Source organism: Stegostoma tigrinum, chromosome 6, assembly GCF_030684315.1.
Source record: "Stegostoma tigrinum isolate sSteTig4 chromosome 6, sSteTig4.hap1, whole genome shotgun sequence".
Classification (NCBI taxonomy): Eukaryota; Metazoa; Chordata; class Chondrichthyes; order Orectolobiformes; family Stegostomatidae; genus Stegostoma; species Stegostoma tigrinum.
The window spans coordinates 76,052,021-76,073,328 of NC_081359.1; the positions used below are offsets into that span (position 1 = coordinate 76,052,021).

The following is a 21,308-nucleotide window of genomic DNA, read 5'->3' on the forward strand; positions in this document are numbered from 1 at the left end:
GGCTTCATTAGGGCCATTTAAGTGGATATTAGACAGGCATGTGGATGATAGTACAAGGTACCTTTATAGTACCTTATACTCTCATCCACGATACTGTCTAATAGCCACTTAAATGGCCCTAATGAAGTTAGATAGACCTTAAAATTAGGGTAAGAGTTCAACACAACATTGTGTCGAAGGGCCTGTACTGTACTGTTCTATGTTCCTATCCAGAAGTAGGGACACTACCACTTCACTGCAAGAGGGTCCCTAAAATGGTTTTCATTTTATTCATGGGCTGTAAGTAGTATTGTACAATTGACTTGACTACTACTCATATTACTATTCATCAATGCGTGTTTGGTAACCAGTTGAGAGATGATGATACACTGGTAATGTCAGAGGACTTTAATCCAGAGGCCCAAGCTAATATTCTGGGAGCATGGTTCCATATCCAGTCACAGCAGCCGGAATTTACATGCAATAAATTAAACCTGCAACACGCATTGTCATTATATTCATCTGGTTCACTAATGGCTATTCTTAAAAGACATTTGTGTTTTCCCCTTGATAATATACATTATATCAAATTTTGTTCCTGTTTGTCTTTTTTTTCTTTTTGTTTAAAGGTACTGCATTAATGAACGTTTTGGTCACTTTAAAACTCTTGTTTTTAATGTAGTTTATTTGAAGCCGTACTTTCTTTAAAAAAAACTGTACCTTTTGTACACCCCTATTATCTGTGATATCCTTTTTTAAATTCAGTGGAGGAGCCATCAGTTTGTTTTTTAGACTAGTTACTTTGACATAATTGAATGTCGAAAGCAGTATTGTCAATGGCTGTATTAGAAATATAGTCATAACTATGGTAATTTTGTTTTCTTTGCCACTGGACTAGTGAATTCAATGCAGTACTTCAGCATCAGGAAAGTAGGATGAACAATCATTCATAGTTTTCATATCTTGTATCCTGTGTTGCAATCTATATTGATTTTTCTCCAGGCCTCTGCAGCTATCTCCAGTCAACTCTTCACACACAATCTCTTCCAACCATCGTATTTTTTTTTCCAATTTTGTGCCATACAAATAAGGGAAGCATTTGTTGCCCTTGGGTGATAAACAACCAGCTTGAACTGCTGCTGTCAGCCTAGTGCATATACTCCACTTTGCTATGTGGAAGACAGATTCTGGCTTTTTGAGTACCAGCAGTAGACGAAAAGCGATAATAGCTCTGAACCAGGATGTTGTGAAGTTTGGAGGGAACTTGCATGTAGTGGTGTTCTCATGCACCTTGCGCCCTTGTCTGTCCAGGCTGTATAGGTCATGGGTTTGGTAAATACACTCAAAGGAGCCTCGGTAAGTTGCTGCTGTAGGTGACACATTCTGTTGCCACTAAAAATAATGAATATTTATGATGTTGAAGGGGCTGCTGATCAAAGGATTACCTTGCCATGAATGATATTGACTTCCTTGTGACTATCTATCCAAAGAAAATGGTCTCATTAAATAATTCGTCTTCCAGTTTATTTTTAACTGGTATCATTGCAAGTAAGTGACAATTAAAGTAATCTATTATTTTATTTTTGTCACAGAATTTCTTCTGATGATTTCTTTACTGTGATCCAATCGTCTTTTGATAATGAAGCAACACCCTGGTTTGGTCTTGTCGTTTGCCTGTGGGGTAAGGAATTTTGTCAATAGTAAGTGATTACTATTTTGAAATATCATCTGTATATTGTAGGTGATGTTCATAACTAAAATTGACTTGATGCTCATAAAATGGTGAACAATTTTGGCCTGGTGTGAATTCAAATTTCATGGGTTTCAATCATAGCATTTTTGACTCTCTCTTAAACATGCAACTCCATCCAGATTTTTACTGACCAAACTTCGAAAATTTTAAGAATTGACATCCTTGACTGTCATGGCTCACTGGAGTAGATAGCAATTGAGCCCTGCTCTTCCCAAAACGGGCACAAGGTTAAAGACGGTTTATAAGGTTATAAAATTTACAGAATTTTTTTTTCTAAAATGCAAAATTTGTTTTTAAACACAAGTTGACAAACATGTGACCAGCTTTCTATACTTAACAAGTAGAGAATGTAGTTATAAATAATTAGAATTTCAGCTACAGGTAAATGATAAGCCATCAACAATATGACTTTCCACCACGAGTTAAAATTTCCAACCAACTTAACAGCTGCGTGCGTGTGTACAAACAAACCTGGACAGATCCCAAAATAGGGTGTAATGAGTGGCAGGAAATATTGGAAGGCCATTTAATTATCCCCATGGTTCACTGGGATTATCCCTTAGTTTGTCAGGACCTCCTCCTCAATCTTCTTTCTACAGGTCTTCTCAATAGCTTGCAGGAGGCATAAGAGTGGTTCAGACTTGGTCTCTATTGGATAAATGTCTCAGCCTATGGCTTATTCAAACTTTACCAAACAGGAAAGGACAGCACTTTTTTTTAACCCCTTCTGGAGGTCCAGTGTCTTCTACAAACATTCACACTCAAAAGCTGCTCAGCTACCTGGGAGTCAATCTCACAGCTGTTGACGGACAAAGGCTTTCTGTCTGTCATCAACTAATCACCAGCCCCTACAATTTCCCTTTATGTGCGCGCTCTCGTGCGCCTCCCTGTCGTGTGCACGTTCACCCCATTCCCACTACATGAATAAACATCAATGTAAATAGAAGATGAAGAAGAACTATGGATGCTGGAAATCTGAAACAGAAATTGCTGGTGAACTTCAAGTTTGTCAGCATTTGTGGAGTGAAAACAGAATGAATGTTTTGGGCCCAGTGACACTTCAGAACTGAGTTCTTGTGGCAGAGGTAATGTCCCTAACTCTCAGCAAGGAGACTTGGATTCAAGTCCCACTATTATTCTAAGGGTTTATGGTACTGTCTCTGAACAGATTGATTAGAAAATATCTACAGTCTCTCTCTCTCTCTCTCTCTCTCTCTCTCTTCTCTCTCTTTTTTTTCAAACTGATAATTGAGCACAACACAGCATGGAAGGACTGGAGTAGGAACTGTGGAGCAATGGTGATAGAACTGAGCACCATAATACAATCCAGGTTTAATATTCTGTGTCAATTATAATTTCATCAAAACAAAGGTACTAGTAGTTTCTAAAATGAAGCTAGCAGCATTTCTTCTCTTACCGATCAATATATTATCAAGTTCTTCCCTCTTTTAATTTTAATTTAACAGATGTTACCACAGCATTTAAGTTTTCTGCCAAGGCTCCCATTGATCTGTCAAACTGAAGATTTAAAACCTAATATTCATCCATTTTGCTTTATTTTTGCAAACATAAATCAAATCAGAATGATCTGTGGCAATAGTGGGTTCATGCAAACGATGTCAAAAGAAGGAAGAAGATGAGTAGAAAATATGTAATGAAGACACAAGATGCTGAGAATTCAGAACGTGTTTATCAGCATCTGATAAATGTAATTGAGGTCCTTCCTCAGCAGAGGAAAGAGGTTTGAAGAGTATGTCTGAGTGCGAACTGAATTGCATTCAGTTGTAATGTCCTGTTTTGTTTGTTTCCATGATGTTCTAGCAGTCAGCTATTTAGCTCCAGCATACCTGCTTGTACATGTGTACGTGGGGAATGATGCCCAGCACAAATCTGTTTCTAAGAAAATGAGACAAGTACAGAAATCTGCACGGGAATGAATAGAGTTGAAAATGCAAACTCCATGTGACTGTGAGCTTAGAACATTACAGCACAGTACAGGCCCTTTGGCCCTCGATGTTGTGCCGACCTGTCATACCGATCTCAAGCCCATCTAACTTACACTATTCCATGTACGTCCATATGCTTATCCAATGACGACTTAAATGTACCTAAAGTTGGCGAATCTACTACCGTTGCAGGCAAAGCGTTCCATTCCCTTACTACTCTCTGAGTAAAGAAACTACCTCTGACATCTGTCCTATATCTTTCACCCCAAAAGCTATGCTCCCTTGTGCTTGCCGTCACTATCCTAAGAAAAAGGCTGTCCCTATCCACCCTATCTAACCCTCTGATTATTTTATATGTTTCAATTAAGTCACCTCTCAACCTTTTTCTCTCTAATGAAAACAGCCTCAAGTCCCTCCGCCTTTCCTCATAAGACCGTCCCTCCATACCAGGCAACATCCCAGTAAATCTCCTCTGCACCCTTTCCAAAGCTTCCACATCCTCCTTATAATGCGGTGACCAGAACTGTACACAATACTCCAAATGCGGCCGCACCAGAGTTTTTTACAGTTTCACCATAACCTCTTGGTTCTGGAACTCGATTCCTCTATTAATAAAAGCTAAAACACTGTATGCCTTCTTAACAGCCCTGTCAACCTGGGTGGCAACTTTCGAGGATCTGTGTACATGGACACCGAGAGTTCTCTGCTCATCTACACTACTAAGAATCTTACCGTTAGCCCTGTACTTTGCCTTCTGGTTACTCCTCCCAAAGTGCATCACCTCTCACTTGTCTGCATTAAACTCCATTTTCCACCTCTCAGCCCAGCTCTGTAGCTTATCTATGGCTCTCTGCAACCTACAGCATCCTTTGTCACTATCCATAACTCTACCGACCTTAGTGTCGTCTGCAAATTTACTCACCCATCCTTCTACGCCTTCATCCAGGTCATTTATAAAAATGACAAACAGCAGTGGACCCAACACCGACCCTTGCAGTACACCACTGGTAACTGGTCTCCAGGATAAACATTTCCCATCAACTACCACCCTCTGTCTTCTTTCAGCAAGCCAATTTCCGATCCAATCTGCTGTATCTCCCACAATCCCATTCCTCCGCGTTTTGTACAATAGCCTATTGTGGGGAACCTTATCAAACGCCTTGCTGAAATCCATATACACCACATCAACCGGTTTACTCTCATCTACCTGTTTGGTCACCTTCTCAAAGCTTGACGAAACAAAAACTGAAGTTGTGTTCCCAGTAATTTTAAAGCCTAGCCATTCACCAATAAATTAAGTGAATTAGTGTTTATTGCCTTCAGGAACAGTCTTTTTGGAAATGTGGAAAAGGATTAATGCAAAACTGGTTTATGAATGGGATGTTGAAAACTTTGAAAATGATGAGCCAGCCAGACCTGAGTTTTATGGAACAAATGTTAAAAAGGTACTTTTTAAATTACTTTTATGACTTGTACTGCCTAGTCATTCATGGTGTTGTTTACTAGATGTTAAATTCTGTGACTGTCTTACAAAAAAATAGAAAAGCACAAATTTTTTGGGGCAAAGATTTGATTTTATCAATTAATGTGAAGTGCCTACTTGTTTGGATGTCAGTATCCTGGTCCATTTAGTTAGAAGATGGATCATGTGTATTTCTAGATTGAGTGAGTGACAGAGAAATCTCTCACGTTAAAAACATGTAACTGCTTTCACAATATTTATTTGTATCACTTATAGTAATGAGAAGTGTTAATTTAAGCTTGCATGGTACATGTGCTCTTTTAGTCTCCAAATAAAAAAAAATCTTTTTTCATTTAAACAACTGCTTAATCTGAGCTATGGTTCCATGTGAGTCCCTACGTGAGTGCAAAATTGGCACACTGAGCCTTCTATGCAAAATTGTCGCAGTCCTAGGGTGTGCATCCTAGGTTAAAAACTGAGGACCTATTTTTGGTCTACGTTTTGAAAGAATTCTACTATTTACAACATTTGGGAAAACTGTAATTGGAATGCATTTGTTAACAGGCTAAACTTCTGCAAGAGTGTGCCTTGGTTGACCAAGGATAAGACTTGAATATATGATCTATTCATCTATTAAAAGTTTGAAAAATTGAACCTCGTGTTTTAATTGGGCATTTAAGTTTAGCTGAACATATATTTAATATTGAAGTAAAAGATGGGAATTTTGCAATTGGCTTTGGTAGTATCTTAATTATTTGATCCAACAAAAGTGAACAGAAAGGAAAGATGATGTAATGGTTTCACACATTAAGCTATAAGTGCAGAAGTGTGCACTTATCTCCCACAGCACTGCAGTAACATTGCAGTGGAGACAGTGATCAACATGGTCCTGTTATGTAGGTCTGAAGAGAATCATGTATCTGATTTTCTATAACTTCAAAATCTTTTGTACTCAGTTGCAGTCTAGCCATTACACTAGAGGTGGCCAGATGGAACCTTATAAAAAGGCACTGAAGGCCACTTTGAAGTCTTGTAATGTTGGCTGCTGGTGCTTCACACCCATGACAGCAAGCCTGCTAAATCAGTTCAAATGAATTTGAGATACCAAGACCTAATGTGTGATTAAGGTCGCAATAGTTTTTTTGTCCTAATCTATCTGCTTCTGAGATACTAATCATGCACCCCTGAAGCAGGTGGAACTTGACCCTGGGCCTCCAGGCCCAGAGGAAGGGGGACTACACTGCACTGCAGGGACCCTCAATTGTGGTAACTTGTATATTGGCCACACTTGGCTTAAAATGGTAAGAGTGTAAATCAATATGTGGGATAGGCACTTACTGCCATTTGCTGAGATTTTCTAAAATGGATGATTCCATCAGACCAGGAAGAGGAAACTTGGTCATCCTATTAGGTCTAGCTAACATGTGTAACTTCTCCCTTGAGTGTCTGACTCTCTCCAAATCATTGTATTGATCGGAAAACTGGAATGTGTTACCATAAACTTCTTTTGCATGAGGAATTGCTGTCACTTTATTTAGATGTTTGATCTAGACATATGACTTTTCAAAAAGAAAACTGAACAATGTTTTATTTCAGCTTTACGTTTTGCTACTAAAGATGTTAAATATATTTGAACATTCAAAAGTGAGTACAAAACCATTTAGCTGTAGACAACAGGATAGATTTTGTATGCAATTCTTCTGATTCTTTAACTTGAAGATCCTCTTCTGAATAGCACCTAAAATCCTAAGGTCACAATTATCTGGCCAATCTTCTTGTTCCTGCTGTCGACTGAAAGTGACATTAACTTGGCTGATTTATGAAATCTGCAACTCACATTCTGAAAATATAACCAGTTCCTTGGTGGAAGCATTTAAGAATTTTGGGGGATCTTTTTACTTAAAGAATTGGGGCAAAAAACTCTGCTTTTGCTTGCTTGTCGTGAAATCTTCTTCAAAACCAAAATGATATAATGAGAGGCACAGCATAGTGCAAATTGTCAGGATGTAATCGTAAGACTTAACAAAATTTTATATCATATTTAACCTGACTCCTTTTTTAGGATCATCCAAGCAACAACAATAATTTTTTTTTTCTATTTTTAAATGTCTGAAGAGGCTGTGTTCTCTGGTCAATGTTTGCCTCCATGGGCAGTGGTAACTGGCTTAACTTTTCTTTTGATTAAACTTAAATCATTCTCTTTTAATGATGTATGTAAGGAACGGTCTCTAATAATGTATCTGGAAACTTCTGAAGAATTGTTTTGTTCCTTGTTCCAAATGCATCATGTTGGCCTATTCACCTGGGAATTTATTCCACTTTTGGTATTGAGCTTGTCAGTGAGAAATGTTTGTTATTGCCTAAGTGCAGCATTGTGGGGTTTTTTGGTACAGCTTGAGCTGATGTCTGAAGTCACAAGGTGGTAACAATTGGAACAGATTGCAACTCAAAATTATCTTTCTGGTTTGGTTGCATTACTGCCAGCTTTACATCTTTGAGGAGGAAGGAAGACCACTTTTAGTCCAAGATCAGCAAGCACTCTGACACTAAACACAACCACCTATGTAAAATGAGAGGGTATCTTGACTCAATGAAAAATAAAGTATCAAATTATAACAAAGATTTGTTGGGGGAGAAAGCAAAAATAACTGCACAGTGGAATTGCTCTAGTTTAAAACTGATTTATTAAAGTCACTTTTCAAAGTCAGTCAATACCTGTGTTTTTGTGAGAACCCGAATTAAAGAATGATGAGCCTGGTGCAAGCTCATCTATTCCAATACATAGACGCGTTAGGAAATATCTAGAAGATAAACATTCATGAATGTAGTCAAAATTATATATGGATTTTCAAAATATGATGCCAACCTGAATTTTCTGTTTTCTGCCCATTAGTCGGGTCCAGTCTACCAGTGTTTCACACTCCAACTCCAGTTTAGAGGGCTGGGTTCTGAATCCATCCAAGCTGGAATATGGATTGAAACCTGCACTGTTGCTGTTAATGTGACCCATGCTAGGCATTCTGTCAATTCATCCTCAAAGGAATTGACTAGCAGAAGCCTACCATCAATGCAATGCTTTAAATATTCAAGTTGCCAGTCTGTTTGGCAGATCACAGACATACCTGTCCTTGGCCATCAGGTGATGCAATGTGATTTTAACCCAGAAGTTCTAGTTACCTATTTACATTACAAACCTCACTATAATATGCTAACCACCAAAAATCGAGGCGAGATCAATTTTAGCATCTATAATTGTTCAAATATCTGACCTTCCACTGTCTGAGCACTTGCATGCTTTTCCAAAAGTGGGATTTGTCAGTGGCACATGTTTGCCTGTAAAAAAGCTGTTGTGTTGAATTACAATATCAAAGTTGAATGACAACTGCCTTATTTAATGTAACAGTTATTACTATCCAGAGAAACATTTCTGGACTTGGGATTAAGACATTGTATGCAATGTGACTAAAGGGGAGTAAATAATCATTACATGGACAGTCTAATCTGAGGAGCCTGAGAGGTTTTATCAGTTACTGAGTAAACTGAACATCTTGATCTAAAATTGGAATGATGTAGATACTGGAAATCTGCAATAAATACAGGAAATGTTGGATATCCGGACCCGGTAGGAAACACCTAGTGAAAGAAATTCATCCTATATTTCATCAGGGCCTTCTTCAGAACTTGGAGAAATAATTTTTGGGAATTGTAGCTACTAAGACTTGCCTGGAGACCAGATGACAGCATTCCCTTGTATATCAGGGTTCAGTTTGTATTGCTCCCTAGGTATAAGGGAAACCTTGGTGTGGGCAAGCAGGAGGCTGGAAGAAAACAGCAGGCCAGGCAGCATCTGGAGCAAAGGAGCAGTCAACATTTCGGGTAATACCCTTCTTCAGGACTGTGTATCTTTTGGTGTATGCTGCCTATCTCTTGAGAACTTATTCGTATTTCTCAGTGTAGTAACCAAAATTCGCATCAATATACTGTAGCATTATTTGTGCCTTCAGAACATCATTAAACTTTTGGCCAAAATTTGAACATGTAACCTAAGTGTGTGATGTGCAGTCTCATTGATCTGATCTGAATTGGTATTGGTTGAGGGGCAGATATTGATTAGAGGGATATATTTTGCTTTGGCCATTAGGAACTTGTTTCTGTTCTTCCAAAAAGGGTCCCATGAAATCTGCAACCAATTTTAACAGGTGGATCACACTTCAGCACCACTTCCAGAAGATGAACTTTGGTGAGATGGTACAGTGTGCTGAAGTGACTGCTCTTACCAGCTGATCAACCAGTTATGAGTAATGTATATACATAATATATATTTTATTTACCTTTTTTGTAGTTAAATATAGCATCATTCGAGCCTTTCCGGATGACCGGTTTGATCTAAGTTTTTTTAACAGTCCAGTTGTGGCGATCTGGCAGACTAAATGAGGCTTGATTATCCACTGTTATCCAGAGAACTGTTAATGGTGCAGTTTGCTTATTGACACTTGAAAGTAAGACTGGTCGTTGACAGTGAGGGTTTTTAGCGTAGCTTTAGACAATGCTGATCCTCCTTTCCTTTCTTAAAAAAGGAAATACCAAGCCAGAATTAATGAAGTATATATTTATTTCAAATGTTGAATGTAGGGCCAGAGATTTTAGTGCAACATCTTGGGGAAATATCATCAACATTACTCAAAGGAAACCAATTGCCCCTTTTTACACTGGCCCCAGACATTGGTTATGAGCCTTGAAGGACAGCTCCAGACTGGCTGCCTCTTTAGATATGGGCTATTTGGATATTAGCTAAGAATACCGGTATGTCCCAGCAATGGCAACTATTTCTGTCTATTGGCAAGTGGGAGAATCTGGCTAATGTCAGACAAGTGGGGTGCCATAGTTACTTACTGAGGCAAGTTTGGGATGACTGCCTGAGGAAAATCTCACTAAAACTTTAGTGACCCTGTTTGGTTTCTGGTTGAATTTTAATCTGCTATGTCTTTAGTTTTTTTTTAAGCATTTAAATCAGACATTAAAACACCATTGGCTTGTCTGTGCCCAAGATTTTAAAGTGACTGTCCGTGTAACTAACTTCCATTTTGGTGCTGTTGTTTATCATTTTTCAAAATGTCATTATCCTGGAGTACAGTTCCTATTTTAACGTTGCTATCACAAGGACAACATAAAACAATTGCAACTTGCAGTTGCTGTAGGAACACGTTGTTCATTTGTAACTTTGATATGTTATTAGAATTTAATTGCTTCAGATGCAAGAATGCTTCACCACCTGGTAATTATCCTGGTCTGTTGAAATTGTTATCTTGACTTGAAGACTTTTTGTTTCCAAATCAGAGTCTGATTTAATAAACCAGCAAAGCTATTGCTCAGTGTTCCTTTACCTGGTGGTACCAATTTCTTTCTGCTGCTGTGCAGAAAGTGTGTTGAATGTTTATGAAGGTGAAAGTCTATTTGTGTTGGTCTGGAAAAAAGCAGACTTTTGTCGCTGAAGGTGATGTCCACTTTCTATTGCTATCTGAAGAAAACCTAAACACCATGGGGAAATATTTCTGGGAGTTTATATAGTTTGCTTTGTGCTTTTGGCTTGGCTTTTTGGTTTTGGCTAACTCCTGGTTCTACTACCAATGAATTGGCTGTCAACCGTTTTGTTGTTTCAGAATCCTTCCATTTTCTCATTAGAATTCATTGTCAATCTTGCATGACTGGCTACCACCACCTCCCACAAACAACACCAAATTATCACCTCTGGACCTCTGTTTATAAGATGGGATATGCATTTTGCTGGGCTGAATCAGTACTTGAAGGTAGTAATGAACTATGTTCTTAGACTGCTGCAGACCTTTATGTTCTGCAATGCTCTGTACTGCGAGTTAGGAAGTGCTTGGTATTTTGACTTGGCAGCTGTGAAGGAATCGCTTTTTTTTATCCAAATCACGTGTATGACTTGAAGGGAGACTTGAAGATAACATTACCGTGCATCTCCTGTTCTTGTTCTCTTCTGCCTGATAGCGATTCTAGGCTTCAAAGGTGTTACTATCGATGTTTGTAGAGTGACTTGGAGTTTTTTACGAAATTGCTGGCCTCAACTGTTGACCAAAAGGAGTCTCGTTTTTGGGCTGACACAATGAATACTTGGATTGCTGCAGTCTTTTTGAACTTTCCCCAGTAACGAATGCATCATATTGTGGATTGGATTTATTTTGTTCTTTATTGGTCCTGATCCAGAGTGTGATCCCATCCCATCCCTTTTTGTGCACTAGATGCACATAGGAAGAAAAGGTCTATTCTTCAGCACATCAGAGGAAAATCTGTATAATTGTCCTCTTTGCTTAATTGCTTGAGGGAAATCACTGCAGACTTTCCTCCCATTCCTCTTCTCCCCACCCCAAATTGCTTAATTCAATGCATTATCTATCTCCCTGTACTAGTTGGTTCTGACTTTACAATTGGCTGCTTTTTCCCTGGATATTGCAGTATACAAACCATCATTTGCACTTGATACGACATTTTTTGCCCTATAAACTTTTTAATTGCTTAAATTGTCAATTCGGCCCATGCTTTGCTAGAGTCTGTAACTGTTATAGTTGCTTGAGGCTTGTTAGTTTTACACTAGTGCCACATGTGTAGTCCATGTATGTAGTAATAATTATTGCTGATAAGTGTGCAATGTTTGCTGTTTCTGCCTGCTATCGAGGTAGTAAATTTTGGAGGTGATCTTTTTTGGAACATGTCACATTTGAATGACATCTAATACCATTGTAATAAATAGGGAGCAGTGAAGAAAGTTTTTTATTGGTTGGCTTGCCAAGCTAATTCATTCCTCTGCAGATGTTTCATTACCCTGATGGGTAACATCAGTGTAGCCTCCGATGAAGTGCTGTTGTGTTTTTTCAACTGTTATTTAAACTCTGTTGTCCATTGAGCTGGATTACCTCATTTCGGTCTTCCTTTTGTAGTGGAGTGTATATATAGGGTCTAGCTTTGTTTGATGGCCGCCTTGGTGGAGAACCAGGTTTCTAGGAATTCCCATGCTCATCTCTGTTTGGACTGGGCCAAGATCCTGGTGTTGTCCCAATCGAACTGGTGGTTTTCCTTATCCATGTGCATAGAGATGAGTATGTATTGTAGTGTCTTTTTTTCTTGATGTTCATGTACTGTTGCAGCTAAATTATTCTTCCTGTCTGCAGTATTTGCAAGATCTTGTATATACATTGGTTCTGTCCATTAGTGGGTAACAGGTGTTTGATTTGGCTGAGCAGTTGGCGTGGGGTTGGTGTGTATTTGTGTGCTACTCTGATGTTCAGATGTGTTCTTGATGTATGGTAGTATGTTGAGTGTATTGGGGCATGCAGCATTTTCCTGTTTTATGAAATAGGCATCGTCTGACCCAGTTGTTCATTGTATTTGAATACTTGGAAGAGGTACTGTTGTTCTTGGCTTAGTTCTGGGTTGCTGTAGTGTGTTGTCCATTCAGAGTTTTTCACACGCTTTGTGTGAGTTTAGGGTGGTTGCTGTTGAAATTCAGTCAGTTTGTGTGGCTTTCCTGTGTACTTTTGTCAAAAATTCCCCATTGATCCTGCGTTCTACCATGACATCCAGGAATGGGAGCTGTTCATTCTTTTCATCCTTTCCCTGGTGAATTCGATCCTGGTGAGTGTGTTGTTTGTTAGTTGATGTGTTTCCTCTAGTTTTGATCCATTTTAAAAAAGGCAACAACACACTGCAGCAAGCCAGGACTACGTCAAAAAGAGGAGTACCTCTTTCAAATAGTCAAAGACAGTGGATACCTGAACAACTGGGTCAGATGATGCCTATTACACTAACAGAAAGATACTGCATGCTCCAGCACACACTCCTCTCACTACCATATGTCAAGAACAGCATCTGAACTAACAACACTCCTTTTGACCATCAGAGTAGCACACAGACCCGCATCAACCCTATGCTAACTGCTAACCTGACCCAAAAACCCGTTAGTCATTATGGACAGGACCAACGTAATATATAAGATTCCTTGCAAAGACTGTGACAAATATTACATTGGACAGACAGGAAGAAAGTTAGCCACAAGAGTACACTAACATTCCAACTAGCAGCAAAAAGACACCAACCAGCATTTGCTGACCTCCATCCACACAAGTAAGGAAAATTATCAGGTCGATTGGGACAACGGCAGGATCCAGGTACAGGCCAAGCAGAGACAAGCATGAGAATTCCTAAGAAGCTTGGTTCTCAGCTAAGAAGGTCATCAACAAACACACCAGAGCTAGACCCTATATATACACCACTGCGAAGGAAAACCAGAAGTGAGGTTATTCAGCTCAACAGACACCAAAGTTTAAATGACAGGTGGGAAAACACAACAGCACTTCATCAGAGGCTGCACTGATGTTACCAAGTATAGAAATGAAATGTCTGCAGAACAATGAACCAGCTTGGCGAGCCAACGAACCCCAATGTCCACAACCAAAGCTAGAAATCTACTCCCACCTTTAGAACAGTGGGAAAAAAATTGCAAACTGTATTTGTTGGATGTTTTTAAACATTGTCACACATTTTTAAAAAAAGTTTACATTGAAAATGGGTCCTGTTGAACTGTTCTAGTGTAAATATGCAGGAGATGAGGGCATTTCACTGCATCCCAATTGATACTGTGTAGAGAATGAAAGTGAAGAATTGAAATGTTTTCAAAACACCTCTTTTTTTCTTAATTAATCAGTATCCTAGGTCAACCAGGAAGGAAATTTATTGCTGGATTTGTGTGCTAGAGAATGTGTGGGCAAAGTACCTGTAGGGGAATATTTGGTTATTAGTGGTTACGTTTAGATGAGCAATCTAAAACTTCTGAATTGGAAGATGGATACATTGAAAAGGACGAGGCCATTTCCCCAAGGTCAAGTTGAACCAAAGATTGTTCAATTGCAGGTTTTCTAGTCAATGGTGATCTTGGGAGATATTTTTGGTCCGCTTTTAGATGTATTCTAACTCGAGTGAAAGGTAGAGGAACCAAAGTCTGTGATGAAATCAGAAAAAAGGCATATTTTGTCTTAAAATTTTGTAACTTGTGTCTGGCCAATTAAGATGAAGTCAAGAAATGACAGTTTAGTGGAATGGTAGCTAATGTAAAAAGGATCTAGAAGCTTCTACCAGCATGTAAGTAGTGAGCAGATAGTTTATAAAGTAGATGAAGTTGAATCAGTGATGCACTTGAAGGTAAGGTGAGAATACTTAATTGATACTTCAGTGTTACTAAACAAGTGGATGCTGACAAAATCTTGGAAGCAGAGATGAGGAAAATTGATCAGACAGGATGTACTGAAAAGCTGACTATGCTTTGATTGGATTAGTCACCCTGGTCCAGTTGTCATGCATTCAGGTTATTAATGTTAATGAGCTAGAAATTAATGAAGTATTTACTATAATTTTGGCCAGGTATGGGGAGGTTCTCATGGATTGCAGCGATCTAGAGGTTTGCAGTAACACAAAGTTGAAGGGAATGTGATGGATGTTGTCTCTAATGGCTTTTAGAGAAACATTTGGCAAAGTATCCTGTAAAAGACTGGTTTTAAAACCAAATAGTGGCACACTGACCAGCTTGGAGTTTAAAAATGAAAATAGTTGGTTTTTGATACTTTGTGTATTGGAATGCCATGTAATATCTCAGTTTGATAAAATTGTGGTTGTGGCAGGTAGGGAGGATGATGCAAATCAACCACATCAGGACGGTGGGTGAACAGATGAGACAAAATCAATCCGGCAACTGCCTGTCCAGAGAACGGTAAGATGGCGGAAGTGATCGAAACAAGCAGTAAGGAGTTTTAAGATTTGTAGCTCAGGTTTAGGTTCTGGATGTGAGTTTGCTCGCTGAATCAACCACTTTGATTGGGACAACACATCCATCCTAAGACAAGCCAAACAGAGACGCACGAGAATTTCTAGAGGCATGGCATTCCAACCGGAACTCCATCAACAAACACATTGATTTGGAGCCAATGTACCATCCTCTGAGAAAAAACAGGAAATGACATCACCAATGCAGGAAATGACATCACCAACCCAAGGAAACAAACAGATAAATAGAAAGTGGGACATAACACCAGCGCTTCATCGGAGGCTCACTGATGTTACCTAGAATGGTGACAAAACGTCTGAAAACTAGCCTTCCAGCTCAGCGAGCGCACTCTCATCCAGAAGCAAAGAGTTAATGATGTACTTCTAGCAGAACATAAGGACCTAGGTGGTTTGCGTGCACAGATTCTTGAAGATTGATAGGCTTATTGAAAGTAGTTTGCAAAGCATATGCAAACTTGTGTTTCATAAGTATTCATAGAATCCTTAGTGTGGAAGTAGGCTATTCAGTCCACTGGGTCCACAGACCCTCAGCATCTCACCTAAACCCATCCCTGTAACCCTGTATTTCTCATGGTTAATCCATCTAGCCTGTACAATTTTGGATTGTGGGAGGAAATCTGAGCACCTGGGAGAAACCTATGTAGGCACAGGGATAATGTACCAACTCAACACAGACAGTTGCTCGAGAATGGAACTGAACAGGAGTCCCTGGTGCTGTGAGGCAACAGTGCTAACCACTGAGCCACCGTGCATCCCGTTGCATAGAAGTATATTTGAATATAAAAGCAGGGATGTTTTGTTTTGTGGTTTTTTTTTTAACTTTTTTAATGTAAAGTTCTATTTAGTTCATAGATACAGTACTGCATCCTGCATCCATCACACTTTAGAAAGGATGTGTGGGTTCTTCAGATGGTGTGCAGCCGATTTACCACCCTGTTGTTCGAGAGAGCAGGAGTTCTAGCTACATGTTTAGGTGGGACACTTATGTTCTCACTGGAGCTGAGGCAACAGAGGGAAGATTTTTGAAGGTGTGCAAGATTACAAGTTTAGGTAAAGTAAACAAGAAAAACATAACTGGTATGGAGACCAGGGCTTTGGGGGAAGAGATGGAAATGGTGGGGGTGCAATAAGGACCGTTTTTGCACTGGGTGGCCATGATCTGGTATTGGCTGAAAGGTTTTTTATTTTTGGCAGTAAAATGATGAGACGCTTGAGGGACATTAAATGCACAGTTAATGGGATATATCAAACAAATGGGACTGTAGGAAAATCCCAAACAAAACAGATAGCTGGCATGGACTTGATGGGCTGAATGCCCACTTTGTGTTGTTTTGAATAGATGTTATTGGCTTTCCTGACCAAATGAAGTTAAGATTCTGTGTATTGGTAAATTTTATCTTGTTTCACTTTTTTCTCTGAAGAATAATTATTTTGGCAAACTGTTTAAATATATTTTAAGGTTGGATAATTCTTTTGTGAAAGATAATTTGGATATTGATTGCAATTCTGGTTTGTGTTGTCTTTGTTTGTTTTTAGAAAACAGTTGGTCTCCAACCTGAATTTGCATGTGAAATGCGGGTAGATGTTGGGTCCATGTTTTTCTGCTTGTGCAAAACTGCAAAATAACTGCATGGGTTAAATTATGGAAATTAGATATTAAGACCATAGGAAGATAAAGCAGTTAAATGAACATTTGTCTGAGGTTTTTTATATTTAAATGTTCATTCATTTTGTAGGATCCAGTAACAAGTGAATTTGAGCCTTACTACCCAGGTACTCTGCGACGCACAAAAATGTTATTTTCATTTTTAGTGGGAATTCTGATGGTAAGTACTGCATGTGTGTGTGTGTGTGTGTGTGTGTGTGTGTCCCTCTCTCTCTCTTTAACATCACTTCCCTGTGAAACTAATTCTGGTCTCTACACTCTGCCACTTCTCTGAAAAGAGATCTCCTAAAACCGCAACGGGAATGTATTCAGCATTTTTATTATACTGGTTTGCAGTAGTCTGTGTGGATATAAGCATTTGACATTCTTGGAGCAACAAGGATGTGCTTCTCTCAGTCACTTGCCCCACTCGCCACACACAGGTAAACACATACATACCACCTACACCCCTACTTAGCCATACATGTTTCAAACCTGCAGGTTTTTCCTAGCTTCCATACTTCCCCAGAAACTAAACTCCTCAAAAGCCTACAGTGCCCATGTTAAATAATCCCTCCGTTGCATGCGTCTATAAAATGTTTTATTTTTCTCCCAGTGGGTTCATGTGGTGGAAGGCAGCTCATGAATGTTCATTATCAACAATCTTTAAGAACTTTGGGCCTGAGATCATGTTGGCTCTGTGCTTACTGGTCTCGTATGGCCCAACTATATATTTTTGGCAATGACAGCAGATGTTGGTTGAGGAAATCAAAATGTTGCAGGTGCACATTAATCTTGAGATGGATATTGCCAGACTATCCCTGCCACTAGTTTTTTTTGTTTAATACTTGATCTGCAGAAGAGTATATTTTTACCACATGTTTTCTGATTGAAACTGTTAACTATTTGGTCTCCTAGTCTGGGCAAGGTACACAATGTGATTGGGTTTGAACCTGCCAGTAGACTTTAATTTTTCCTAAAAGCGTGCATTTCCAAGGGCCATGTTGCAGTTTGGTAAACATGTTTCATGACTTGTTCTGCAGCGTATCATTAAAAACAAGTAAGATCACTGACCAGTTTAATTCTACACCTCTAATCACTGCTTTGTATTGATACAGGTTTGCTGGGTATTTGCCAGTCTTATTGCAGTGGTTATATACAAAACATGGGCAAGGCTTACAATAACAACTTCCAGCTCTTTGGAGAGTTTTCTATTGACCACAGTTGGTGCCTCACTCCTCAACGTAGTGTCTATTATAATCACAGGGAAGGTAAGTGCTTATGTTTGTGGTGATTCCTGGTTTCAGTCCACGCTTTTTTGACTGACTAAGTCATGAGGTAACACAATCTTTTGAGGTGTATTGTAACCTCTGTAACTGTTATCTATATCATTAGGGCTCCTAACTCCCAAAGCTCAACTTATGGTAAATATTTAGCTGTATACTTCTAGTTCAAGCTTTTGTTGCAATGCATGGATACATAAATATGTTTGTCACTTAATATGCTCTAAGACCACATCCTCTTGGGATTTTTAATTCCCTCTGGTGCCAGAAGTGATTGCTACAGATGGACAAAGTCTGCTTACCTGAGCAGAGAAATTTTCAATTGAACGCAATTAGAATTTACACACATTTTGTTCATTTTAACAAATTTATTATGTAACACAACCTATAAATTATGCTTTGTGGCTAATAGGCACATTGATATCAGACTGTGTAGCTTGAATGGCATTGTTCAGGACAGTATATAAATAAGAGAGGGGTCAAGGAAAGATGCTTAGAAATACCAAAGATTAAGTCATTAGCAGTGAGAGGAAAAACCATTGCAAGTGATCACATGACTACAATTGGATAGAGAATTGGAACCAGGCACACAGATGCAGTGGTGAAAGGTGGTGTGAGCATCTATAACATACTACAGATGTATTGAGGAAGAGTAGATTTACTACCACTATGTGACCTGCACTTTGGGACCATAAGGGCTGTTCTCTTGTGCTGGAAACCTATGTGGTTGGACTCATTTGAGAAAGGGGAGCATGGGTATGCAAGAAAACCTTGATTTCTAGGACTCCTGAAGAGAAGGTGTTTAAAGATTGGTTTGCAAGTACAGAAGGTTTTGAAGAAGGGCTTTTAAGGAGGGTGTTGATGCAAAGAGCTTTGGAGCTGGTTAGTAGGTGAGGAAGTGGGTGTGTACTTATGATATTGGCTGATGTAGTGACTCAGGAACAGAAGTTGACTGGTTTGCAATTTCATTGAAATAGGATCAAGGGAGCTGGAGGTGAAATTTGTGGGTAAAGTGAAACAACATTGGGTAAGGGAGCAAAAAAAACAGGAGTTGGATGTGTGTTCATGACTCTGTTAGGGCAGTGGTGGGGTTTGGAGAAACATTAAGAGTCTGGATTGGTTGATGGAAACAAGGTAAACTGCAGAGTCTCATTTTGTAATTTTTATGGACAGTGGTTTAAGAAGAAGCTCTAATGAAGTGAAACTGGGGCCTATCCATGTGGTTCAGTGTTGACAAAGCATATCTTTCTGCACCCAAGTAGTGCTAGTTTTACAGTGTGTAATATCAGCAGCAACCCTTTTTTTTCTCCTTTAGTCCATCTACTATACTTAATGGATTTGGTCATTAAATGCATGAGAGACAGCGTTTATTCATATTTAGTCACTTTCTGCCATATATGGTCCATGTTGTGCAACTTGTCTAGATTGCAGGGCAATATATTATTGCATTTGGGAATAAATGTGCACATATTTTGGTTATTTTCTGCAAATAGAAAATGGTCCTTTTTTCCTAAAAAAAACCCTTAACCATTTGATGGACAGCAATCTTAATTGGTCGTGTGAAACGTCACTTGGTTCCAGTCAGACTGACATCCACTCCTTCCTAATGCCCAAGGGGAATTGTATTGTCTCACTTCATTTGACAACCTCGCACTTTTTTATTTCCTCTTTCAAGTCACTCATTTACTTCCTCAAAGAACTGCAGTAGGATCTACCTTTCCAAAAGGCCTGCTGGTGGCTCCTTAATCCCTGAAACTTTACAAAGGACTACAACTCCCATAATGTACTACTCCTTGAACTGTTTCCTACAATCTGTTGCGCGTCTCCATTATTATTACCTTGCATCTTTTTTTCCTAAATTGGATCTCTTCCCACCCCCCCCCCCCCCCCCCGCCCTCACAATTGCCCTGCCTCCAGTCATGGGACCTAGCATAGACCTCAGTGAGCTGTTGAATATACTCAATGTATATTTGTTTGAGTAAGTTTCATGTATCAGAATGAATTTAATTTGTGGCATTCATTCTTTAACAATAGGTACTTCTATTTTAGGTGTATCAGATAATTGCGGTTAAAATGACAGATTGGGGTAAGTATTAAGCATTGTTACTTGTTACTGATACTGTAATTCTGAAAAAGGATGCTAACGCTCAGTTTTTTGTACACTGGCATATCTTTGCGCTAGATGTTGCAGGGAGGGGCTGGGGGAGAGGGTGCAAAGATAATGCTGAAAACAGCATCAGTTAAGTTTCGGCAGGGCCTTTCTCTTTTGGGAGTCAAACTTTTTCATTCTGGTGCTTTTCTTAAGATGGAGCTATTATGTTTGTTGCCAGCAAACAAATATACCAGGAATTAATCTTTTTAAATAAGCAATGTTGTTCATTGTATCTGTGACCCACAGTTGAGACACCCACCACAATAACACTTGCCTCTCACTTTTCTGCCTAGTTCCATCTGCATAACATCGCTTTGGCCATGCTTGATCTAATCAGTCACTGAAATCCTCACCCATTTCTATTTCTGTCTCCTAGACTTGACTGTTTCATTGTTCACCTATCCAGTCTTCATTTAGAGACAGTAAGTGAGTCATTACCTGGCACTTCTGTGGTGTAATTATCACTTGCACTTTGCATTCCAAACCTGGATATTGTACAAGTCTGGCTCATTTGCTCATGGACTACTTCAGTGTCTGAGGAGTCATGAACAGTGAATGAACATTGTGCTCACCAGTGAATATTCCCACTTCTGACCATTATCACTGAGTAGCTGAAGATGTTTGGTCCTTGGACACTACTTTTAAGGAACTCCTGCAGAAATGTCTTAAGAGCTCAGGTGATTGCCCTCCAATAAGCACAACTATTTTTCTGTTTCTGCCAAGTATGACTCCAAACAAGTGTTTGCATTAACTCTAATCTTGCTAGGGTTCCTTGATGCCACATTCTAATGCTGCCTCAATGTTGAGAGTAGTCACTCGCACCTCTGGAGTTTAGTTCTTTTGGCCAGGAACTTAGTGGTCCTGGTGGAACCCGAATTGGGTATCGGGTTATTGCTGTGCGGGGGCTTCTTGTTAGCACTGCTGATGACCCCTTCCATCATTTTGAAGATTTGCCGTCCTTTTTGCAAACAAGACCTGGCTTGGCAATTTTCCACATGGTTAAGTACATGTCAGTGCTGTGACTGTACTGAAATAGCTTGGCAAGAGGAGTGCTGGGTTCTGGAGCATGCTTCTTCAGCACTGCAGCCAGAATGCTATCAGGGCACCATTAATCATTGTCTTATTCTGTTCCTCTAGCCATTGTTGATTATCAGGTGGCGTGAAACATTGTTTCGGCTAAAACATTGCATGATTTCAAAACGGCCTTGGATATACCATCCGGGACTAAAGAGA

General features: G+C 39.3%; 1 protein-coding gene across 6 annotated transcripts in view; it reads left to right on the top strand.

Annotated features, from left to right (window-relative positions):
• The window catches only part of LOC125453102 (anoctamin-7-like), a 65,870-nt gene that overhangs the window by 21,379 nt on the left and 23,183 nt on the right, over window positions 1–21,308 (top strand). For 5 of the 6 annotated variants that reach the window (XM_048532204.2, XM_048532205.2, XM_048532207.2 and 2 more), the window contains exons 8-13: window positions 1,572–1,660; window positions 5,002–5,123; window positions 6,737–6,784; window positions 16,732–16,821; window positions 17,759–17,911; window positions 19,973–20,009. In XM_048532204.2, the coding sequence (XP_048388161.1) occupies window positions 1,572–1,660; window positions 5,002–5,123; window positions 6,737–6,784; window positions 16,732–16,821; window positions 17,759–17,911; window positions 19,973–20,009 (539 nt within the window). The remainder of the gene's footprint in view (window positions 1–1,571; window positions 1,661–5,001; window positions 5,124–6,736; window positions 6,785–16,731; window positions 16,822–17,758; window positions 17,912–19,972; window positions 20,010–21,308) is intronic. The other variant, XM_059646676.1, reaches the window with a different exon arrangement.